This window comes from Erpetoichthys calabaricus, chromosome 13 (assembly GCF_900747795.2).
Source record: "Erpetoichthys calabaricus chromosome 13, fErpCal1.3, whole genome shotgun sequence".
Taxonomy (NCBI): Eukaryota; Metazoa; Chordata; class Cladistia; order Polypteriformes; family Polypteridae; genus Erpetoichthys; species Erpetoichthys calabaricus.
In genome coordinates, this window is record NC_041406.2 from 60,943,850 (window position 1) to 60,965,333 (window position 21,484).

The window sequence follows — 21,484 nt, forward strand, 5'->3', positions numbered from 1 at the left end:
CTGATAATACCCCACCTCCGTTGTGTCATCTGCAGATTTAACGATGGTGTTAGACCTGTACACAGCCCTAGAGTTGTGAGTCAGCCGTGTGAACAGACGTTGGCTGCATACACAACCCTGGAGGGCTCCAGTGTTTAGCATGATGGTACAAGAGATGGTGTTTCTGACACAGATTGTTTTGGGTCTCTCTGTCAGGAAGTCTAACATCCAGTCACATAAGATGTGCTATAGCCTAGAGGAAGGGTTGAGGGTGTTATGTTTCATGTTTTACTTAATTTTTATGCCTTTTCTTTGTGGGGTGGGGTAAAATATTTATATGTGTTCAAATCACACTTAGTTCAGGACAAATAGTATTGTCATCTCTGCTGTCGATGTCAACAATGTGGGTATAATTCAAGACTGGATCTCTTAAAAGGGTATGAGGGTGCAGAACAGTATGAGAAGACAAAAATAGTCTTGAAGTGCAAGATGGTCATCTGACTTCACTTAATCATTTACCATATGTGCTTCATAAGTCACAAAAATGAATTTAAAATTAGCCAGTCTTTATGTATGATATCATTCATGAGCTTAATAAATATAAATGACACAATACGTTGTATGCACATAATAAAATCAATAGATAAATACATTAAAGATTCAAGCAAACAAAGAAACAATGTTGTCACAAATGACACAGGTTTCCTAGAATCTCAGCTGGGTAAGGAACTGACCCTTATACTGGAAGGACATACAATAGATTGACAGACATCCTGGATGATTTGGGTACTGAAGCCCTTCCCAGCTGGGAGGCCATAATAACAGAAGGACAGATGGAGACTGCTTCCTGGGGTCATGTCTTCTCCTAGTACACTGAGTGGCAACATACCTCTGGTGAAGTCTCATTGGCACACCTGCAGGGCCATGTGGGAGCTGTAGTCCTGATAGGCAGCCCTGTTGTGGAACTTGGGTGCCACAAGGGGGAGCAGCTGCGAGAGGATTTCTCTGGTTTAAGGAGGATCTGCCTGACCAGGAAGTGTTCATTGGATGTAATGGTGTGGCACCGGAAGTACTGTCAGATTGGTCATAAGGCAAGACCCCAGAGAGTTGGGAAAGGGGAGGACAATGCTCACCTATGAAGGAATGGAGGAGAAAAAGAAGGAAAGAAAAGTGAAAGAGTTGTATTTGTGGATGGTGGAACAAACTTGTGACAATGTAATTTGTGGAATAAATCCAGTTAGTTTAAACCTGGGACTTGTACATTTTCATTGTGTCTGGTGTTTGAGGCTCTGATATTCCCTCTATAGTTTACAGTGTTCAATCATGCAGCTGAAAGAGCCTTGATTTAAAAGATGGCCGAAAACGAGTCTTCACCTCACAATTTAATGTCTTAAGGAGATTCTGAAAAGGTGGCTTTTTATGTACTGCCCTGTGCATACTCTGTATTATTTGTTTTAATATATCAAACCCCAATCTTAAAATATACCTTAGTTACTAACCATGTAATCTCTTTTTGGTGTAACAGATTTAAAGTCTTTTGACATTCTGGAGCTTGATGCATCCCTTTCCTGTCCAGGATCAAGAGATGAAACATGTGCCCACTGGGATCATACAGTGCAGCTTTTTGTGTGTTGTAATCCTTTAAGCCCATACTGCAACCTGGAACTGGGACGGTGGATAACTCCATTCCGCAGGTAAAAGAAAAATAATGGAACCATTTACATAACTCTGCTCTAGCACAGTATGCTTCTTGTGTAAAATACTTGCCTGTGTATGTTAAAACGGCTAATTCTGTGAGTCTTTGGTAGGCATAGAAATTGAGCTTTCTGTTTCTGGAGGCAAATATTTTGTGCCCTTTCGCTCTTGCCTGCTGCAACATTGTTCCACAGAACACCTAACAATGCCCATTGTGTAATGTAGAGTCTATCATTTTTGACATTTCTTTATCTTTATTCCTAATATTTGATCTGTTTTGGATATGTGATTACATAATTGTCAAATACAGTCACACCTATTAGTAAAAAGTGATAGAATATATATCACATTGGAATCAGATTTCTTAACTAATGTAAATGTTTAATATAGAATTAATTTTTGTTCTTTTTTGTTGGAGTTTTTTTTCTTGAATTAGATGACAAATTGCATTTTCCTTTTGTAAGACCTGGGGCTATTTTTATGAAGGTTGTTATGGAAGATAAAACTAATACATTTGTTCTCTACCTTTCCTTAGTGTTACTTGTGTTTTAGCCTAGGCACTGGCAGTGTGATCATATTTACCTGTAGTGTGTGTGTTTGATAGATAACCATGTGACTGTACTTACCATTTCCACTTCCCAAATCCATGGCTATGTTCACTTTTATGTAACCCTGAAAGCATCGACCTTTAATTAAATTGATGTCTGTCACTCTTAATTATAAACCACATTTCTGGCTGAGCATTCAGTAAATGGGGAACTCTGTTATCTTAATCACTTCCATGGTTAGGCTCTCCATTTAGAACTCCTGCAGCCTTAAAGGATAAGTTTGATATTTTTCAAGTTGAAGTTATTTCTTCACAATCATTGTATATATTAATTTGCCACGTAAAATTGTGTTCCGAAGAGAAGCATATTTTTTTTATAAATTTTTGAAATATCTTGTCTGTTCGTGACCCTCTACATCGAAAGGAGCTAATTGAGGTGGTTCGGACATCTGATATGGATGCCTCCTGGATGCCACCCTGTGGAGGTTTTACAAGCACAACCAACTGGGAGGAGACCCCAGGGAAGATCCAGGGCTCGCTGGAAGCATTAAACAGTGTGGCCCACGAAAAAGTGGCCCGCCTCCATCCAGACGACTCACGTTTTGTCTGCCGCCAGATAAGTGGCTGCGGTCATGTCGCCTGCCTTGTTTCCTTGCTGTCTGACCCCTGGAAACCACTTTTGTGGTGGCAGTGTACTGAAGTGGTCAGTGCGACCATTGTTACTTCCAGCAAGATGGTGCGACTTGCCGTACTTCTGGCATATATATGGCTATTATTCGGGAGCATTTCCCTGACAAAAGGATTATTACCCAGGGTTTATGGCCACCACGATCTCCTGACTTAACAACGTGCAACTATTTCTTGTGGGGTCATTTAAAGGGCTGTGTGTAAGAGACAAGTCCGTGGACTGTAAATGAACTGAAGTTGAAGATTGAAAATGTGATATAGATGTTGCAAAGAGTGTACATGAACATGCTGAAACAGGCATAGAGATGTATTGACACACATGGAGATCACTTTCAACATCGTCTGTAAATGTGAGTACCAGATTTGATCATTTTTCTCTTCACCACGTAATGCAGTCGTCTCAGTGGCGGCGGGCCACTTTTTCGTGGGCCACCGTGTATATCCCAGATGGCCTGGAAATGCCTTGGGGTCCCACAGTATGAGTTGGTAAGTGCAGCTTGGGAAAAGGAACCTATGGTGCTCACTGCTAAGACTGTTGCCCATGCGACGCAGTCTTGGATAAGCAATGGAAAATGAATAAATGAATGAGTGAATGATTGAATGCTCATGCAGCTTACAATGGGACTAAATAGATACTCGGGTCCATGTGTGAATGAAAAAGACTTAAAACTTAGAAAATCCATCCACTTTGAAGCATCAAAGGTGTCATTTTAAGAAACTACACCTCTGTTATATGAGGCATCCTTGGGAAAACAAAACAGAACTACAAATAATATTTTATCACAGATTCTTAGAACTGTTTTTCTTGAAGTATGAATACATTTCATTTTTGTTTATCTGCTTACAGTCTCTGTCATGGGTCAGGTTATGATATGCCCCTAGCACCAAGCTATTTTCTGCTTATAATCCTTCTAAAAGTATGTTTCTTCAACAGTTATGTTCTGCTGTGGCTTGTAATAACAGACAGATGTGCACTCACATCATATGATTATTTTTTCCTTAGTGGCCATTACCTTCTGTGTTGTCATTTTCCATAACCTATAGAGCAAGATTTATGCAAAGTGGCAGTGTAGTAAAAAGAGCACCAAAGAGTTTTATTTTACTTTGTACAAACAACAGTCACTCTGCAAATACATAGGGAGAACATGCAAAACTTATGCTGATCCTGGCGCTATAAGGCAAGAATGACAGCTCTGCGCTACCTGCAGGCACTGGAATAAAGGTAGCAGTGGCAACAACAATGCCTAGGGCTGGTGGGCAAAGGAGCAGACCACAGACACATCACTTTTTGGGCCTATATATTGTCACCTTGTTTGAAGGCTCTATCAGTTGTACCTTGCATGACAGGTTACTAGTGCAGTTTGCATGTTTGGTAGTAAAATACAGACATAGTCCTGATTCATAGCCAGCTCCAAGGACCGGGGTAGAGTGAGGCGTAAGGGTTGCCTCTGACCCTCAGGGAGCAGAGTGAGGTAGAAGCATGTGTTGCTGCATGGTGGAAGCAGCCACTGAAATAATGAAATAAGCTTCCATATAGTGAAAGAATACAAACAATCGTAAGCATGCCTTTTTCAGTTATTATTGCCTAGTTCTCTAAGAACAGAGACAGCAATTTACATCAAGGCATTGACATTCAGTGTCAATAGCAGCACTTGGTGATGACTTTCTGAGGTGAATTCAGACCCCTGGTCCTGGAAGATGCCACAGAAGATGAGTAAAGTGCAGAGTCTCCTTTTAAAAGGGTTGAACCTCACAACGATATTTTGCTTTGTGCTTCTTTTCCCCTTCTTAAAATGACATGGATATGCTGTTTTACAACATGTGTTCAATGTCAATATATGGGTCAATACTCAGTAAAATTTTTGGAATTTAAAAATTGACGTATTTGGCTACTTTTAAGGCTTTTTCATTCAGATGTGGACCTGTGTATCCATTAGCACCATTGTAATGCAAAAACAGACAAGAAATTTTTTTAATTTATAAAAAAAACGCTTCACTTTAGAACACAATTTTTTGAGGCAAATGAAAATGTAATTTTATTGTGAAGAAAGAACTTCATCTTGAAAAGTACCAAACGTATCCTTTAAGTTCTAACACTCTGTAAGAAAGTACAACAGACAACTACGAAGTGCTGGGGCACCCATAGGCAAATCCCATACAATAAATAAAACACGGGTTATAAATGTGAAAAGAAAAACACCTTTGCAAACATGAGTCTTCAGGTAGACTGATTCAAGATGGCGGAAATTCCTCTGATAAGGACTTCTGGCAGAAACAGGCAGGTCCAAGCAGGCGGACATCGGAAGTGACATCATGGGTGTTAAAGCCATCAATCTTCTAGTCTGCAGAGGGAGAAGAAGATAATTTTGCTAGTCAACAGCACTATCCTGTGTTCTGGCAGGAAATTACCATTATCCAAGCTTTTAAGCTGCCCCCAATGTGCACATGTATGACAACTCCCAGGTGGATATGCAGCCTTGAGTTCCAGCTCACATTTAAATTAAACAACAGAGCCCAGGTAGCCTGTCCACCATAATAGGTAGAAAGGGGTCAAACCAAATGTGACAGCCCTCCTTGCTACCAGCTGTCAGATTTTGGACCTCCTAATTAATCTGGTATTCGACTACTTCTGTGCTTCTGAAATGATTACTTATGGGACACTCTTAATAAGTGACTAAGATATCAGCCCTTAGTTGCAGTCTTGCCATTATACTGAAACAATAATATTTATAATTCCAGTCTGAATTCTCCTTATTGGTAGAGCCTTGTAGGACCCTGCCCATTCTTTGTATCCTTGTAACCTGAGGTGGCCCTGAGCTGGAACTCTAGTGCAATATATTGAAACTTTCAGCATGTAATTAAAGACATAATACATAATGTGATCCCAGTTACAATAAAAATAGCTACTGTGATGAACAAGACAAACAGAAACAAAAATGAGCCAGACAACATACTGGCAGTCATGCCTGTAGCCGTAACAGGAGTAATAACTAAAGTCTCATCATATAAACAATATCACAGTTTAAGGACTTATGTAACTAAAGAAATTACCTATCTGAGAAATTTAAATTGTCCCAGAATTATAAGATGACTTTCAACAATGCATCAAGGAAAAAAGTGAAACTATTCACAGCTTTTTATAGAGAAAATGTGCATTTTAATATCAGTTCCAAACCCAGTTGGCAGTCAATTTGATTTCATTTTTTCTTATTATGTTCCTTGCAGTTTCATTTTCCATTAACTGTAGGGTAGGAATAGAAATTGTAGAATTGCCTTTAAAGAAAGGTATTACAATTGCCAATTCTGCAGTAAGTGATTATGGGAATTAGCTTTTGTATGTACTGAACGGTATGAAATATTTTTCAATTTGGAAAGTTTTTTTTATAATGGTAAATCTGTAAGTTAAGCTATAAGTCGGTCAAAAACAGAACCTAACCTCATAGCTGATTTACTGGAACTAAAGTTAAACTTTATTATTAACAGCATTGCAAAGATGATTGTAGATTTTCCCTCCCATTACTGTATATGCAGAGCTGAGTTTTTAATACAAGATAAAAATGAAGGAATGCAGCTATCAGATTCTTTTCAATTTTAGCATAGAGTATACACAGATATGGTAAATAGGATTCACCACTTACTAAAAATTAAAAGAAAAATATTTCATATGATACTTAAGATTGACAGTTCTAAAGTATAATTAGTATACAATTAAAGGGTATTAATATTTGTTGAACACCTTAACATAAGGCTTGTTTCTCCAATGAAGGATAGAATCTGGGTTCAAACGCATCCATTAGTTTGTAAGGCTTGTGTAGTAAGGAGGATGGCAAAATGGGTCAGCCAGTAATGTTGTGTTTGAACTCTGCTTTGATTCCTGGCTGGAGTGCCCCCATGTGTGGAGTTTGAACGCACTCTCAGTGGTCATGTGAGTTTCTACCAGTTTTCTTTATGAAGATAAGCTGTTAGATTAACTTGCAGCCATCAGTTTCCTGACATGTAACAGTGTGGATACAGTGGATGCAGAAAGTATTTAGACCCCTTCCCTTTTGTCACATTTTGGTAAGTTGGAGCCTTGTGCTAAAACATCTAAATTCATGGTTTCCTCACGTCAAGCAGAACTCAATATCCTAGAATGACAAAGCAAAAACAGTAGTTTAGGATTTTTTTGCAAATTCATTACAAATAAAAAAACAAAACAACACCAGTTATTCTGACCCTTTGCTATGACACTTGAAATTTGAAATTTGGTCATCAATGACTGCATGAGCACAATAATCCTTGCAAGGAGCGCCATTCCACAATGAAATTGTTCTTGTTTCTCACCTGTTGTTTTGTACTTTAGTGGAGTGTGGATCCTCTTGAGATGGAAAGTTCATGGATGGATTAAACTTTTAGAGAAAAAAAATGCAAAAAAAAAAGTGTATTTAGCCTAATTGTTTCAGCAGACAAAGAACCATCAAAAACGGGAGTGAGGCGTTTTAAAAGTAACAATGAAAATAATACATACAAAAAAGAAAACAGCTCATTCTTTCAATTAATATTTTTTTGACCTTTTCACTTTTGAAGAACTTGGAAATATCCCAGTAGCTATGGTGAATATTATTATTTCCATTTTCAGGTTACTAAGAGTTAAGAACTGCTCAAGGGAGCTGTCACATAAATTATATTTTGGAAATCATTGCATTCTAGGTGAATTTCTAAAGACTATTAGCTCGCAAATATTGTCCTGTCATATAAATAGCTGATCAGACTGATGTTAGCAATTTTATACCAGTCACCATAACATGTGTAAGGGAAAATTAATGGAAGATAAAACAGAGCAATGCATACCAAATACAGATGTGTCAGTGAACTGTTGACATGGGTTTAGACAGGGGAGGCTGTGTTACCAGCATGTGGTACAAATATATGAGAAGCACTAGCTGTGTTACCTGGCTTCGTCTAGCAAATACTGTATTTATAGTGTTGTTAGTTAATCTGATGTATCAGAAGTACTGTGTAACCAACAAACTACTTTTCTGTGTAAAATATTAGTATTTTTTTTAACTGGAGTGAATTTTATTACATTAGATCACTGGAACAGGTTTTTGTTGATGATCAGTGAAAAACACAATTTTACAGGAAACTGTATTCTTTTGAATTGAAATGGTTATCAGTAGTAATAATGGGAATTTTAAGTCTATCTATCTATCTATCTATCTATCTATCTATCTATCTATCTATCTATCTATCTATCTATCTATCTATCTATCTATCTATCTATCTATCTATCTATCTATCTATCTATCTATCTATCTATCTATCTATCTATCTATCTATCTATCATAACAAAGAGATAGATCATACTGCTTATTGCAGATGAGGCTACCTGCTTATCTTGGTTTACAGGAATGCAAGCAAAACACAAACCTTTTTCCACACATGCCACCACCTTTTCCAATTTTCATTGCCTGGGAGGCCGCCTAGTGAACTGTTATCTACTGTACTTCCATCCAGTTCTGAGTCCAATGTAACTGAGGCAGTGGAGGTCATTTATACGTTTTCCCAGGTTTACTTCCAAGCAACCCAAGTCTGAATATAAGTTTAAGTATCCTGGGCATTAGATGACATTGTCTACAGACGATTTGTGGAAGTGTTGCTCCTCTGGGCCTTGCTAGTTAAAATGTAACACCAAAGAATGTTCATATTAGTACTTTCTAGCCGCCCATCAGTGTTCCTTACCCATCACTGTATACGGAGTGCAGACGGGAGCATAAGTTTTTTCCTTAATTTGGGGTATTTCATTTTCAAGGCTTATATCTCTCACAGATTTGTTCCCACTTGCAATTTTCTGGTCTCTTGTCTACCTATCTATCTATCTTAGGCTAAATTCTGTTTTTTTAATCTGTTAGTGACCTGCAGCCTACCATACATGAAAGATTTTATTTTTTTCCACATATTATGAAGTTTTTCAAAGAACAAACCTCATATGCAAAGAACCCTTCCCATAATTAAATGGTGCTTAGTCTAATAATGGTTCTATGAAGAACCACACACCCAGTAAACAACCATATAATGCCATTAAAGAACAGTGGAATCTGGGACTAATAAAAGTAAAGGAGAAATGACAATAAGAATTTTATTATTAAAAACCAAATGGCTATATGTATGTACAGTATATTTATTTGTAAATAAAATACATAATCTTTGTTGCTGGTATTCCAACATTATGTTTCAATTTTTAGCTGCTGTCTTTTAATATTTTTGCTTAATTATATTTTATTTATAATTAGTGTATAGCATTCTGGACCTTTGATTAAAAATGTTCTTTATAAGAATAAATTGAATTGGACTGATTTGATACACTCATGTTAGTGTTGCTGGTGGTCACTTAATTCTTCAGTCATGCTGTTCTCTTTTACAATTAATTGCACACCTAATTTAAATAATATTGTCTGCATATATGATGCTAACATTAACTTAGCAGTCAGTTGTGTGGGAATGGGTGATGCATTTGCAAGGGGTCCTCAGAGCACATATATTGCTGTTGGACTATATATCATTAAAGTAACAGGTACTCTCTCTCATTTTGATCCGATTTTTAAAGCAAGAATAGTTGGTAATAGAATGCATTTGTCTCTCGACGTTCTGCCATGATGTCTGAAAGTATCTGCAGGGTAAGCCATGATATATACAATTTGCTTGCTTTAATGTAAGTGTACTTAATGGTATTTCTGAACACTGTTGGGCTCACCATTTTATTATTAAGAATGGTTGGCTGTTTTTATGTTTCCAACAATAAAGTCAATATATCTTTTTAATTTATTTTTTCAGCAGTGTTAAGGTAAATATTGTTTTATGAGAAAATTACTTATTATAGTATCTGGAAATTAAAATAAACCCTATGTATAACTATGCTGTACCCAACTCTTTGCCCTAGTGTACATGATGAGAGAAAAAAAATAGATTTTCTTGAATTGAAGTGTTATGTGTTGTATAAATACAACTCTTGCAGAGTCTGGAATAGAGGAGTTGCACCTGATGAGGAAGGCAAATGAATTTTTATGACAAGACCAGGAGAAGACACAATATTTTCATGCCAAACTCAAATCTAAACCTAAAGTCAGTCTTGTCTTTGATTCCTGGTGATCCAGAAAGAAAGCTCAGCAGTATGTTATCTGTGGTCAAAAACAAAGAAAAATACACACCATCAAGATAAGCATTTATCCCCAATCTTGGATAATCAAGAAGTGAATGGTGCTAATCTTTAGACTGATTGATCCAATGATATCACTGGTCACAACCTCCGGTTATTCCGTGGTGAAAACTACCATAGCAACTCTTGTAAAACAAGCTAAAGTCTAAAAGAAAACATAAAAAATGGATTCAGCCACTCAAAAAAAAGCTATGATTGCACATATAAAAACCTAATAAAGTCCTGAAAATGTGTATAAACATAAAACAAAAATAATTTATAGCAACAAGATGGAGGCTAAGGCGTAGTTAGAGTCTTATTTTAAAATACTGCGATTTGGATCTGCCCCATTTTTTCCTGAAATGTATTATATCTTTTTTATTTGACTTTTTCTGTAATCATATCCTACTGGAGAAAAAAACTGAATAATTATAGAAACCTTTTAGACCATTCATTACATCTAAATCTTTTTTTAATTGTGGACATTGAATTCAAGTTATCAATGTAAGACAGGATACTTAAATGTAGTAAATATCACACATATCAGTGCATCATTTAAAATGAGCTCTGGACATATTTTATGTGATGTGCCCTTTTGTTTGTAGTAGGTCAATTAACCAGCAATTGAGATTAGAAATGTTTCATATTTAAAGTATGCATCCGTTTAAATATACTCAGTTGTGCGTTGAACATTCTGTGGCCTGTATATATCTACATTCACCATATGAATTACATTTCAGTAGACTCTTAATTTCTCAAAAAATATAAATACCTTTATAAAATTATTAGGTTGTGGCACGTGATGTGAAATAGGAATAAATGTTCTGCTTTAATTGAATTTTGAGGAAAAAACATCCTGTAGTGCTCTTCATTTCTTTTCCTTTTTTAGGACTTATTAAGGACATTTTTTTTTAAATTTGGATTTGCATCTCAGACAGGTCCACACTATGCATAAGGCTGAAACAATGTTTGGTTGACGAGGATGGGAGTGAACAACACTCCCACAGAATACATACTGTAATTACTATACATGTACCACTGATTCTTAAACCACAGACTCAGCAATACCCAACACAATTCCAGGTTCAAATAAATAATATTTATTTGACAGAATGCTTTCCACATTCTCCTGGCTAAGTCATCTGGAGCACTTCTTGGTCATGTTGAAACCAAGGCAGTCTTCCCCTGACAGCACCCTGTGACGGTCCTCAAAGACCCCACAAGGGCTGCATTTCCAAACTCCAAATCCCATGCCACCTTGTGGGGTTCCTAATCGGGTTCAACCCTGAGGAACACTGCCATCTATCGTGTGGAAGAATGACCTGCTCCTGGTAAGCCTGTTCTCCTGATCCTTCCATTATGGCCTCCTTGCCGGGTATGTAACCTTTCTTTATCCCAGTCAGGGTGCCTGCCCTTCCTTCCTGTTACCAACAATACAAGTGATGGATCTCTCAAATTGTTTGTGAGGAGCAATTTCATCTAAACATTTACTTTGCACAGAATTTTTATTTTCTCACAGTGTGTAGCAGATAAAAAGAGACCCATAATGAAAAGTTTGTGCTCATCCGTTTTCTCATCAATTTCATTAGCTTGTGCAAGCATAGAATACAAAATCCCCTTCTGCATGAAGTATAACTCATTCTTGAAGCGTTTCTGTCATCTGGTGCAGACATAATTCTGCCAGCCAGTTCTTCTATTTGAAAAGAAGAATCAAACCTAACCATAATTCGGCTGGGGAGCCAATGTGACAAAGTGCCACAAAAAAAAGTGATGGAAGGAGGCCTCGTTCCAAAACTATATACCTCCCCTACACATTAGATGGCAGCATCCCTGGACTTCAGGTCACATTCCAATACCCACCATGAATCATGGAACTTGTAATGCAGTGAGCAAGGCAGCCCTGCTGGGATCTGTGGGTGCCACCAGATAGCATTACAGGTAAGTACTTCCGTCAGGTTATACCATGGCACCGGAAGTATTCCCAGGTCCAAGATCAAAGGTGTCGTTCAACCTCATTCAATGGGTTGGAGTCGGAAGGAAGAGGACAACACTTGTGGACCACTGGGGTGCATATAGCTGCCCTAACCCGACACAGACAGGCAGACACAAGTTCCAGTCCAGCACACATGTTTATTTACAGCAGGGGAGCGCTTTTCCCTGCTCCCCACAGCACAGTACACAAAGCACTGAAGTCTACTTTTCCTTTTCTCTCTTCTCTTCCGTCCTTCCGCCTCCACTCCCTCTCAGTCAAGCTTTGTCCACCTTCTCCCAACTGTGGCTCCCTGAATGGAGCAAGGCAGATTCCTTTTTTCAGGTAATGGGAGTGTCCCAGGTGGCTCATCAGTATTACCTGGAATCACTCTCAGGTGTGGTAGATGTCCATTATAAGGCTCTGCAGCTCTCCCTCGTGGCCCCCACGGAAACCAACAGGGATGTATGAAATTCCAGCTCCCAGAGTGCCCTGCAGGAGTCCGTGGTGCCACAGCTGCCAGGAGGGCTGCCCTCTAGCGTTCCAGGGGAGGTATTGCCTCAGCAATGCTCTCTCCCCTGGTTCTTCCATTCTGTTGGTGTCCCAGCCAGGTAATGGCCATGGCCGCCCATCACAATATATAATTCAAACTGTAATAAATTTAAAAATATACAAAATTTTGTTATATATGTAACAGTAGTTTGTTGTGTGACAAAGTACTTGATTTTCATGTGACAATGTTTACAATTTGCACATTTAATATCAAGGTGTTTCTTCCTTTTAATATCTTAAAAGCCATAATGAACCCCAAATATTCAGCTTGAACATGTACACAACAGTTTTTATCAGGATCTCTGTATCCATAGTAATATTAAGCAGAAAGCGTAGGCATCCTTGTGCACACCTTGTTTTATTTTTAAACCATTTTATATTGTGCTTTGTGGTTGTAAACAATGTTCAATCATTCATTTCAGCAATACTGTTTTCATTTAAGTTAGCTCCTGCCATTTTGTAAATTTTTTTCCATACCCATGATCATGTTATTTACAGCAGCTCTACTAGTTGCTGGTTATGTGACAAATTATGTCATCATTCACTATATAAGATGGTGGCACAAAGCTTCTGGCATCTAAGCTTTTTGATACAAGATAGAAATAAATAACTTCTTCAAGATATAGTTAGGGGCAGTTTAAACAAGTTTAAAATCGAAAAAATGCCAAAGCCAAGTGAAATAACCAGAGAATTTAAAAAACATAATAGCTCAAAGGTGCAAGTGTTACGTTACATTCAAGCCAGAAATTTGACAATTGCTCTCCCTGGACTGACATTTTTGTATATTAAAGAGGACACTGAAAGCATTTTGAGCTTTGGAAGCCAGGTTCCCTTTGGGGGGCCTGTGTAAGTCGAAGTATGCCTGTGGAGTTTGCAGTCAAACTGCCTAGAGTGAGGCCTATGCTAGGCAGGATAGAGAAGATCCTAGCCACATATATGGATCTTTTAAACTCCTCACCCTGTTTCCTTTTTGTCAAGTCCACTCAAGTCATAGCAAGTCTTCAAAATAAAGAGGAAACACAAATGGGAGTCAAAGAACTCAGTGGAAACCAAGAAAAGCACAGCAAAGAGATCTTTGTAGCTGGTGTCTGAAATAACCCTGAGGTCATAATATCCAGTATACCTGAGAGCTATCACCTAATTAGTGGTTAAAATCAATTAACAAAATACAAATGATGATCAGCTAAATTAACACAACAAGCAAATAAAAAATGGAAGGAAAATTGCAAATATAAAACATTTAACAAAGCCACAACTGATAAAACAAAAATCAGAAAAACAGAAGGGACCAGACCCCTTTGAAACCCTACTTGAATACTTTGTAATTATGGAATGTGTGGAATTGCTACAGTAAAAGTTTTTTTTAGTTTCTTGCTATAGTGACACAGTGGGCCATATTTTTTTCTACCATACCTTTAAGCAATATGTCACAAAAATAAATGTTGAAGGAATGTTGTGCTGAAACACTTCAAAACACTAAATAAATTACAGCTATAGTGAAGGTCAACACAATCATAATATTTTGTCTTAAACACTGAAGGCTATGTGGCGATGTAATCTCCATCATGAAAATTCTCAAATAGATTGTCCAAGCAAAATTTTTTTAACATTACATAAGAGAATGTGCTTTGAGACTGAAACTAAGAAACACAAAGACTCATGGGAATTGGGAACAAACATTACAGTCATGAAGTTGAACCAGTGCAATTTACAGCTTTTAAAAAATGTCTGCCTGAAATATTAGGACAGCATGCTATTAGCTAACTAAATAAGCTGGAGACAGAATGGTCTCCTTGGGTTTGTAAAATTATATTCTTCTGTCATTATTTAAAACCAAATAAAATTTGCTTTCAGTTAGTCTCTAAGAAAATGTTAAATAATATTTTTGCTTTCAGTTAGTCTCTAAGAAAATGTTAAATAATATTTTGGGTAAAAAAAAGAAGGAAGCCAATCTGGGGATCCAATTTGAATATATGCACATACAGGCGAAAATCCAACCTTGAAGCACAGCGCTGCCAAGACATTTTGTAATTCAAACTTATTATACAGTATATTAAATGACAAAGTACACTAGGATGTGAGCATTTGCTGGCTTCCAGTCTACGGCTGGCTGGTTTTTGTGATAAAATCTTTGCTGACTTCCTGTGGTCTTGTACTGGAGAAAAGAATGTATTCATAAAATGTAAAGAAGGATGCTTTATGATTCACGAGGCAGCAGTTATTGTTATTTGATCTCTTTTTTAACTGTGGCTCTCTAAGGATGAAACTGAAGAAAATATGGGCTGATCCACAATAAATAATAATAGAAGGGCATCTAGGTGGAAAACTGACTAATACTTTGACGGAAGAGTTACTTTAACCTGCTACAGTACTTTGTGTATATTGTTTTCCCAAGCAATTTATGACCATGCACAGGCAGTGGCATAAATGACCTTCAAAACATGTACTGTACATCATCTGTGATTGTATATTTCTTTAGTCATTTTAAGGCCTTCTGTAGTTTACCTTATCTCTCCCATGCAGTGTTAGAAAACACCTACTGTATTTTCACAGCATTATAAATAAACTAAGCCTTTTGTAAGTTGCCCTTCTTTCAAGTGTTATCAGCATGATGCAGCTGACACAAAATGAAGCTCAAGTATTTCAGGTGCACTTAGCTTCTCAGTAGGTTCATGATTTTTTAAAGACTCATCTAGTGACCTACAGAGTCCAAATTGTTGGAGACTGTGCATCATGTTGATCCAGTCTACTGCTGTGTGTTTGCTTATATACAGTCTTCTTAGATTCTTTTGTGCAGTTGTGCAGGTGAAATACATCTATAAATGACTCTTTTCAATTGTAGACTACAAGGTTCAAAAAAGTGTAGTTGGACTCAGAATCCTCACTTTAAAAAGTGCCTTGAGAACAAATGATTTTTAGAAAACGAATCCGTAATTGTTGTTGGCATGCAGTGAAAGCTTGTGACTAAGAAGATGAAGTCCTCTTACCATTGTCCTTCCCATTGACTCACTGAATCACTTAACCTACCTGTAATGGAATTGCACATAATAAAAAGTGTTGAATTGGGCAAGTAAAATAATTGTTTAAACTGAATGCCAGTCTTTAAAATGTGGTGTGGTTAAATGTGATCATTAATCACCTTCAAAAAATGAAATGAGTCATAAAAGTATGACAGCTTTTTTATATTAAAATTGTTATATACTCATAACATACTAATTGGAATGTGTCTAAAAAAATAACTGATCATACATAACTGCAAGACTATTAGTTTTAGGTTCTGCTTAATGTTGTCATATCTCAGCCAGGGATTTTCCTTTGACTGAAGTTTTAATACATGTGTTATGTCTCGTTTGTTTATTCTTGATTCTTTTATTTATGTTGATTGTGTTCATCATTCTTTATTTTTGTCAATGTTAGGAAGTTGCCTATGTTATGGTCCATGTGTTTTATGGATGGTTCCCCAAAGAGAAGGGACTACCATCTGATCTGTACTTGTAATATTTTTATTTTACTATTATATTGTATTGAGGATTACTTGTTTTGTTTTGTTCTGTGTATTGTATTGACCACCTTCTTTCTGACACCCACTGCACACCCAACCTACCTGGAAAGGGGTATCTCTTTGAACTGCCTTTCCCAAGGTTTCTTCCATTTTTTTCCCTACAAGGGTTTTTTTTGGAGTTTTTCCTTGTCTTCTTAGAGAGTCAAGGCTGGGAGGCTGGTAAAAGGCAGGGCCTGTTAAAGCCCTTTGCAGCATTTCTTGTGTGATTTTGGGCTATATAAAAATAAATTGTATTATACTGTATACAGTACCTGCCACTCATTACCAGATACTGCCCTCCACCCTGTAAATCCAGAGGGTCTTCCACAGTTCCTGTCGATTCATTTTGAATGCATGCACTTAGGAAGAGCAAGTTCTTGTGCTTATTGTGGATATATGTGCTTACTGGATTTTTGCCACTTCACTCTGCATTTCAACTATTCGGATTCCATATTGGAAAATTTTGGATTGTCTTATCGTTTTAGGCAAATCCTATTTTCTTCATACTCCACACAACTTCACTGTTATTGAAGAGCATTTTTTGTGAACAATAAACCTTTTTTTATAAAGATTCTATTAGGCCTTTTTGGATCTAGCCAGGGTTTTAAATGAGATTTCCCCCTCTAGCAAGCATTTTTGAAAGTGCTTTTGTGACTTACGTGTCTTAGGAGTTCTACCTCATGACAAATGTCCTGACGATATTGTATAATCACCTTGAAAAATTTTAATGGAACTCCCCTCATAGGGGACATTACTGAAAACTTGTTTTAGTCACTTGGAGAAAGCCAAATAATTGGGGAATATCCATCCATCCATTATATATCCTAACTACAGGGTCACGGGGGTCTGCTGGAGCCAAGCCCAGCTAACACAGGGCACAAGGCAGGAAACAAACCCTGGGCAGGGCGCCAGCCCACCACAGATTGAGGAATATAAATCCTGTAAAAGATATTGCCCTCACAATTTATGCCCTGGGGAGAAAAATACTATTGAGCAGAATTGTGGGTAGCTGGATTTTGGACTTTTGGACTACCCCGGGCTCTGGTTTTGCAAACATTTTTAGAGATAAAAGACATCAGGAGGCAAAGCATGCATGTAGCATGACCCCTTCAGAAATTATATAATTTAAGCAGTGAAAAATGAAAATGAGTCAAATGTATGCAGTAAATGACAGCAAGTGACAGATACATACCGGGGACACTTTTTCTAAAGTAAAGAGATAGATGAATGCCCTGGTTTAAGTCGGCTGTCACAGAAAAGATGGCTTGATTTCTGTAATGCTGTTGCAGGCAAATGTTCCTTCTTGCCAGGTCTTCATAATTTCTGTAGTACCCACAATTAATTATTATTTAAGCATCACATATTTTCATGGATCCAGATCAGTGCTATTTTTGGCATGAATGTTCTGGTGGGCCCACCAGAGCTGTCCAGAGAAGAGATGCAGAGTGTGTGTATAAGAGAGAGAGATGATCAAGTACATAGACAGTACAACTTATCAGGGGAGACTAGACACTCCCGCTCCTCTGTTTAAATCCATTGACCAGTTAACAGTTAGATTTTGGAAGGATCCTGGTTTGGATCAGCTCAAATAGTTATGGAAAATGTGGGCAGATGGTATTGCTTCACAGATGAGTAAATGTGCGTGGGACACAACAAATATTATATTATATTATATTATTGCAGATTTATGGATAAGACCTGTGGAAGATTAGAGTGGCAGCAGTAGCTGTGGAGGTTAACCAAGGACAGCGACACCCTCCAATAAACCTCATATGAGGGGGTGAGGGAGAGACACTTCATTTCACAATGTAGTAGACCATCATCACCAGTGAAAAAATGTCAGCTGAATAATATCAAACAAAAATCATATACAATAACAACCTATCATATCCATAAAAGGGCAGCATTAAAGATTTTTGCAACATTAACAACAAATACTTAATATCAAAAGCAGAAACATAAATGAATATTCATCAATTTCTTGCAGTGGGCAAAGTGCTAAATTATATTATGCATAAATAATCAACGTGATTCATGATAACGATGACAACTACACCAAAATAACTACATGTGCAACTTCATGCACCTTTATATTGTTTCACAATAAAATCAACCAATGGGTTACTTAAAAGTACTCTAACCTTCAAATTCCAAGAGAGAGAGGTTGAGGGCATGCACTGATACAGCACATTGCCACTCCAAGGTGGAACAGAAAAGTTCAGACTGTACGTGTGAACACATAATAAGGGTCTCCCTAGAACACTGCATGGTCCAAGGGCCTGCTCAAGAACCCAGGGAACAGGCTAGTCGAGCCAGGCACAAAGAAAATTTTACATATTCCAAAAAGAAATATTTTTGGTCATTGCACACAAAATTGTGCAGGATTATGTTCCATCTGCTTATATGCTTATTGAACATTGCTGTTAATGTTACAGGAATCCTGTAAGCCTGCAGCCATATACTGTGGAAAAAATAGAAGTTAAAATTGTTTAATTTTTTATGTTATCTTAAAGTCATGGACATTTTGGTAGTTGTTGGTCTTAAGGAATATTTGATGTTTGTATAGCAATTTATGAACATTTGGTGAACCAAATCTCAGCAAGCACTTTAACAAGATACCCTGAGTCCTAGGAGAAAGTCTTATTATCCCTCACAAGCACAAGGAAATAAATACAACTGAGTGCTGTCCTGCTCTAACATTTAATCTTCAAACACAATTCACAGAAATGGCAGAGGAGAAAGAAATTCCTCCATCATCACATCTTTCCAGAGTGGATGACCTGCTCAACTTAAGATGACAAAATCCCAAGCAGGTTTTGGAATGGGTTTTCATTCATTACTAGTTTAACTGCCATAACTAGTTGCCTCTCCAGTATTTTTTCTCCACTGTCTGTGGTCCTAGGCATTATTTGGGGTCATGGAATTCAGCATCACCCCCAACATCGCTTTCTTTGATCTTATTCCTTCTAACCCCATCTTGGTGTACTTTAGTATCCTGCCATCCATTGTCTTTTGTACAGTACATGTGCAAGCCAACTTGGCCCATTTAGCTTTGTATTAGCTAAGGTGATGTTACCAGATACACCTGGTTACACTACAGTATATGGTTAAGATCAGGGTTGTTGGAGGAGTGTTCTACCTCAAGTCAAGTAAACCAAGCGAAACAAACATGTAATCCAATTAGTGGTCCTGCGGAGTTCCTTAATAGCAGAGGTCTGCGAACCCCCAACTGGCTATCCCTAAATCATTCCTCTAATCACAGACCCCACACACACTATATGATCTGCGTATAGGAAGTGGCAGGTCTGCAGTATAAATGCATCTCTCCATTTTCATCTCCATACGTTCCAGCTATGCATCATGTTCTACTTTCATCCATAATATCTTACTACCATAGAATGCAATATTCCTCACACAACTTTCAGAAACTTATGTCCCCAGTACAAGAGGCACATTTCAATATTTTATTTAAGTGACACTGTTTAACCAGTTTTACAATTACACTTTGTTTTTTCCACTTTAAGATTTTTTTTCAAAAGGAATTGTCTAGTTCAATGTTTCCAAGTTTTTCACATGCCGTTGTGTTCGCAAACCACCCTTTGGTCTGAACAAGGGGAGTGGGGTGGTCCCCCTCAGTGAATCAAACATGATCGTCAAAGCAGTGGTTGGGGAGGTCATCCAGGATCAGCAGCAATCAACCTGAAATGCTTCTGCTGTGCATCAAGCACGTGTATTGGAATATTTGATGGGGTCATCTGGGATCAGCCACGATCCACCTGTGATGCTGCCACTGTGAATCTTGCATGATCATCTGAGTGGTTATTTCATCCACGACCTACCTGCAATGCCATAGGGAAACACTGGTATAGTTACATAGTTTTATTAGTTGTGCTAAAATGTTATTTCTTCCTTAGCTGGCACAGGAAGCATAGTTACTACTCTCAGTCTCATCAGTTTAATAGCAGAATATGCTTCTAGGGATTACAGAAGAAGAAAGCAATCCATTCTATCTCCTTCTGAAACAACTGAAGAAATTAATAATAGTTGATTGTGCTTTTCATCTGTCTGGCATCCAGTAGTTTGCTGGGGCTTCCCCAGGCACTATCCACACTAGCCCTCTTAACTTGGAAATAGCAAAAACCTGCAGTCCCCCATTTCCGATGATGTTCATCATTTCTACCAGATTTGCCAGGCTTCAGAGTCACAAATCCCTTTTCTAGAATTGCCGTTGTCTGTGACAGTGCTTATTCTACTGCAACTAGTAAAATCTTCAGGTGTGAGTTGTTACATAGTAAAGAATTATTGTGAAACAACAAAGTAATCGAAAAAGACAAGAAAAAGTAAATCAAAGCATTGGTCAATTAAACTATACAAAGCAGTTAGACAATTTAGACCAACCAGATGAATAAAATAACTGCATTTATCCTTGACTGCAGAACAGTTTCACACATCTATAGTATCACACTTTTTTGTGGGCTGTTGGTGAAGTTGTTTGTCTTAGCGTATTATATCTATTGTCCATTATACAAAATGTGTGTCTTTTTTGCTACTCTCAAATGTATGTGCTCAGTTATTATGCACAATTTGTGACATTTTCTCCTCACACCCTAAGTCCTGCTGTATGTAGCCTGAAAGTTTCTGTGTCAGCTTCTGTAACATTGGCCTGCTCAATATACACCTCCGTTGCTGTTGGTTTTTCTATATGAAGACTAGTTATTGAATATGCTAAAAGCCGTACATTTTGCATGTATGTTTCTTGTTGTCTTTAAGTTTTGTGATTCTATCCCAAATGTTCATTGCTTGTTTCTAGTTCAGATTCAGGTTTTGCCCCTGAAAACAGACTTGAGCAGCAAGGTGGCTAAGTTCCTATACTTCTATTAGATTGGATTAGAATTGAGTTCTAGGTCTAGGAACGTTTTGTTTTGGAGCTTGTGTGATCTCACCAGGACAATTTGGGGTTTTCTCTATGTACTTCATGCTTTATGTCCCAGAGTGCTAGGTCAACCACAAAGACTGCAAACTTTAACAATTTGTTCAATCCGCCCTTGCTGTAGTGTTTACTTAATATAGTCTTGGAAAATTCATCCTAAAAAATAAAGGTCACTTTGTATCTGAAGGACAAGAGTCCCTAAAGAATCTTTGTTTTGTCCCCACCTTTACTCTCCTACTGCAGTATCCAGAGTACCACATTGTGCAGAATCTCCCAACCTTCAGCAGTTTGCCTTTTAACATAACCACCCAGGAGTGTCTGACTTAATTTCATCATCTGCCCATTCTTCTAGTCCTCAGTATCTCCTCGTTAGCCTTTTAATTGGTGGTCTAAATAGTATGTGTCCAGCT

At 37.7% G+C, this 21,484-nt stretch overlaps 1 protein-coding gene across 1 annotated transcript in view; it reads left to right on the plus strand.

Annotated features, from left to right (window-relative positions):
* si:dkey-256h2.1 (uncharacterized protein LOC337520 homolog) overlaps positions 1–21,484 on the plus strand; it is a 316,260-nt gene that overhangs the window by 170,542 nt on the left and 124,234 nt on the right. Inside the window, exon 7 of the mRNA XM_028817047.2 lies at positions 1,505–1,673. Coding sequence (XP_028672880.1) covers positions 1,505–1,673 — 169 coding nt within the window. The remainder of the gene's footprint in view (positions 1–1,504; positions 1,674–21,484) is intronic.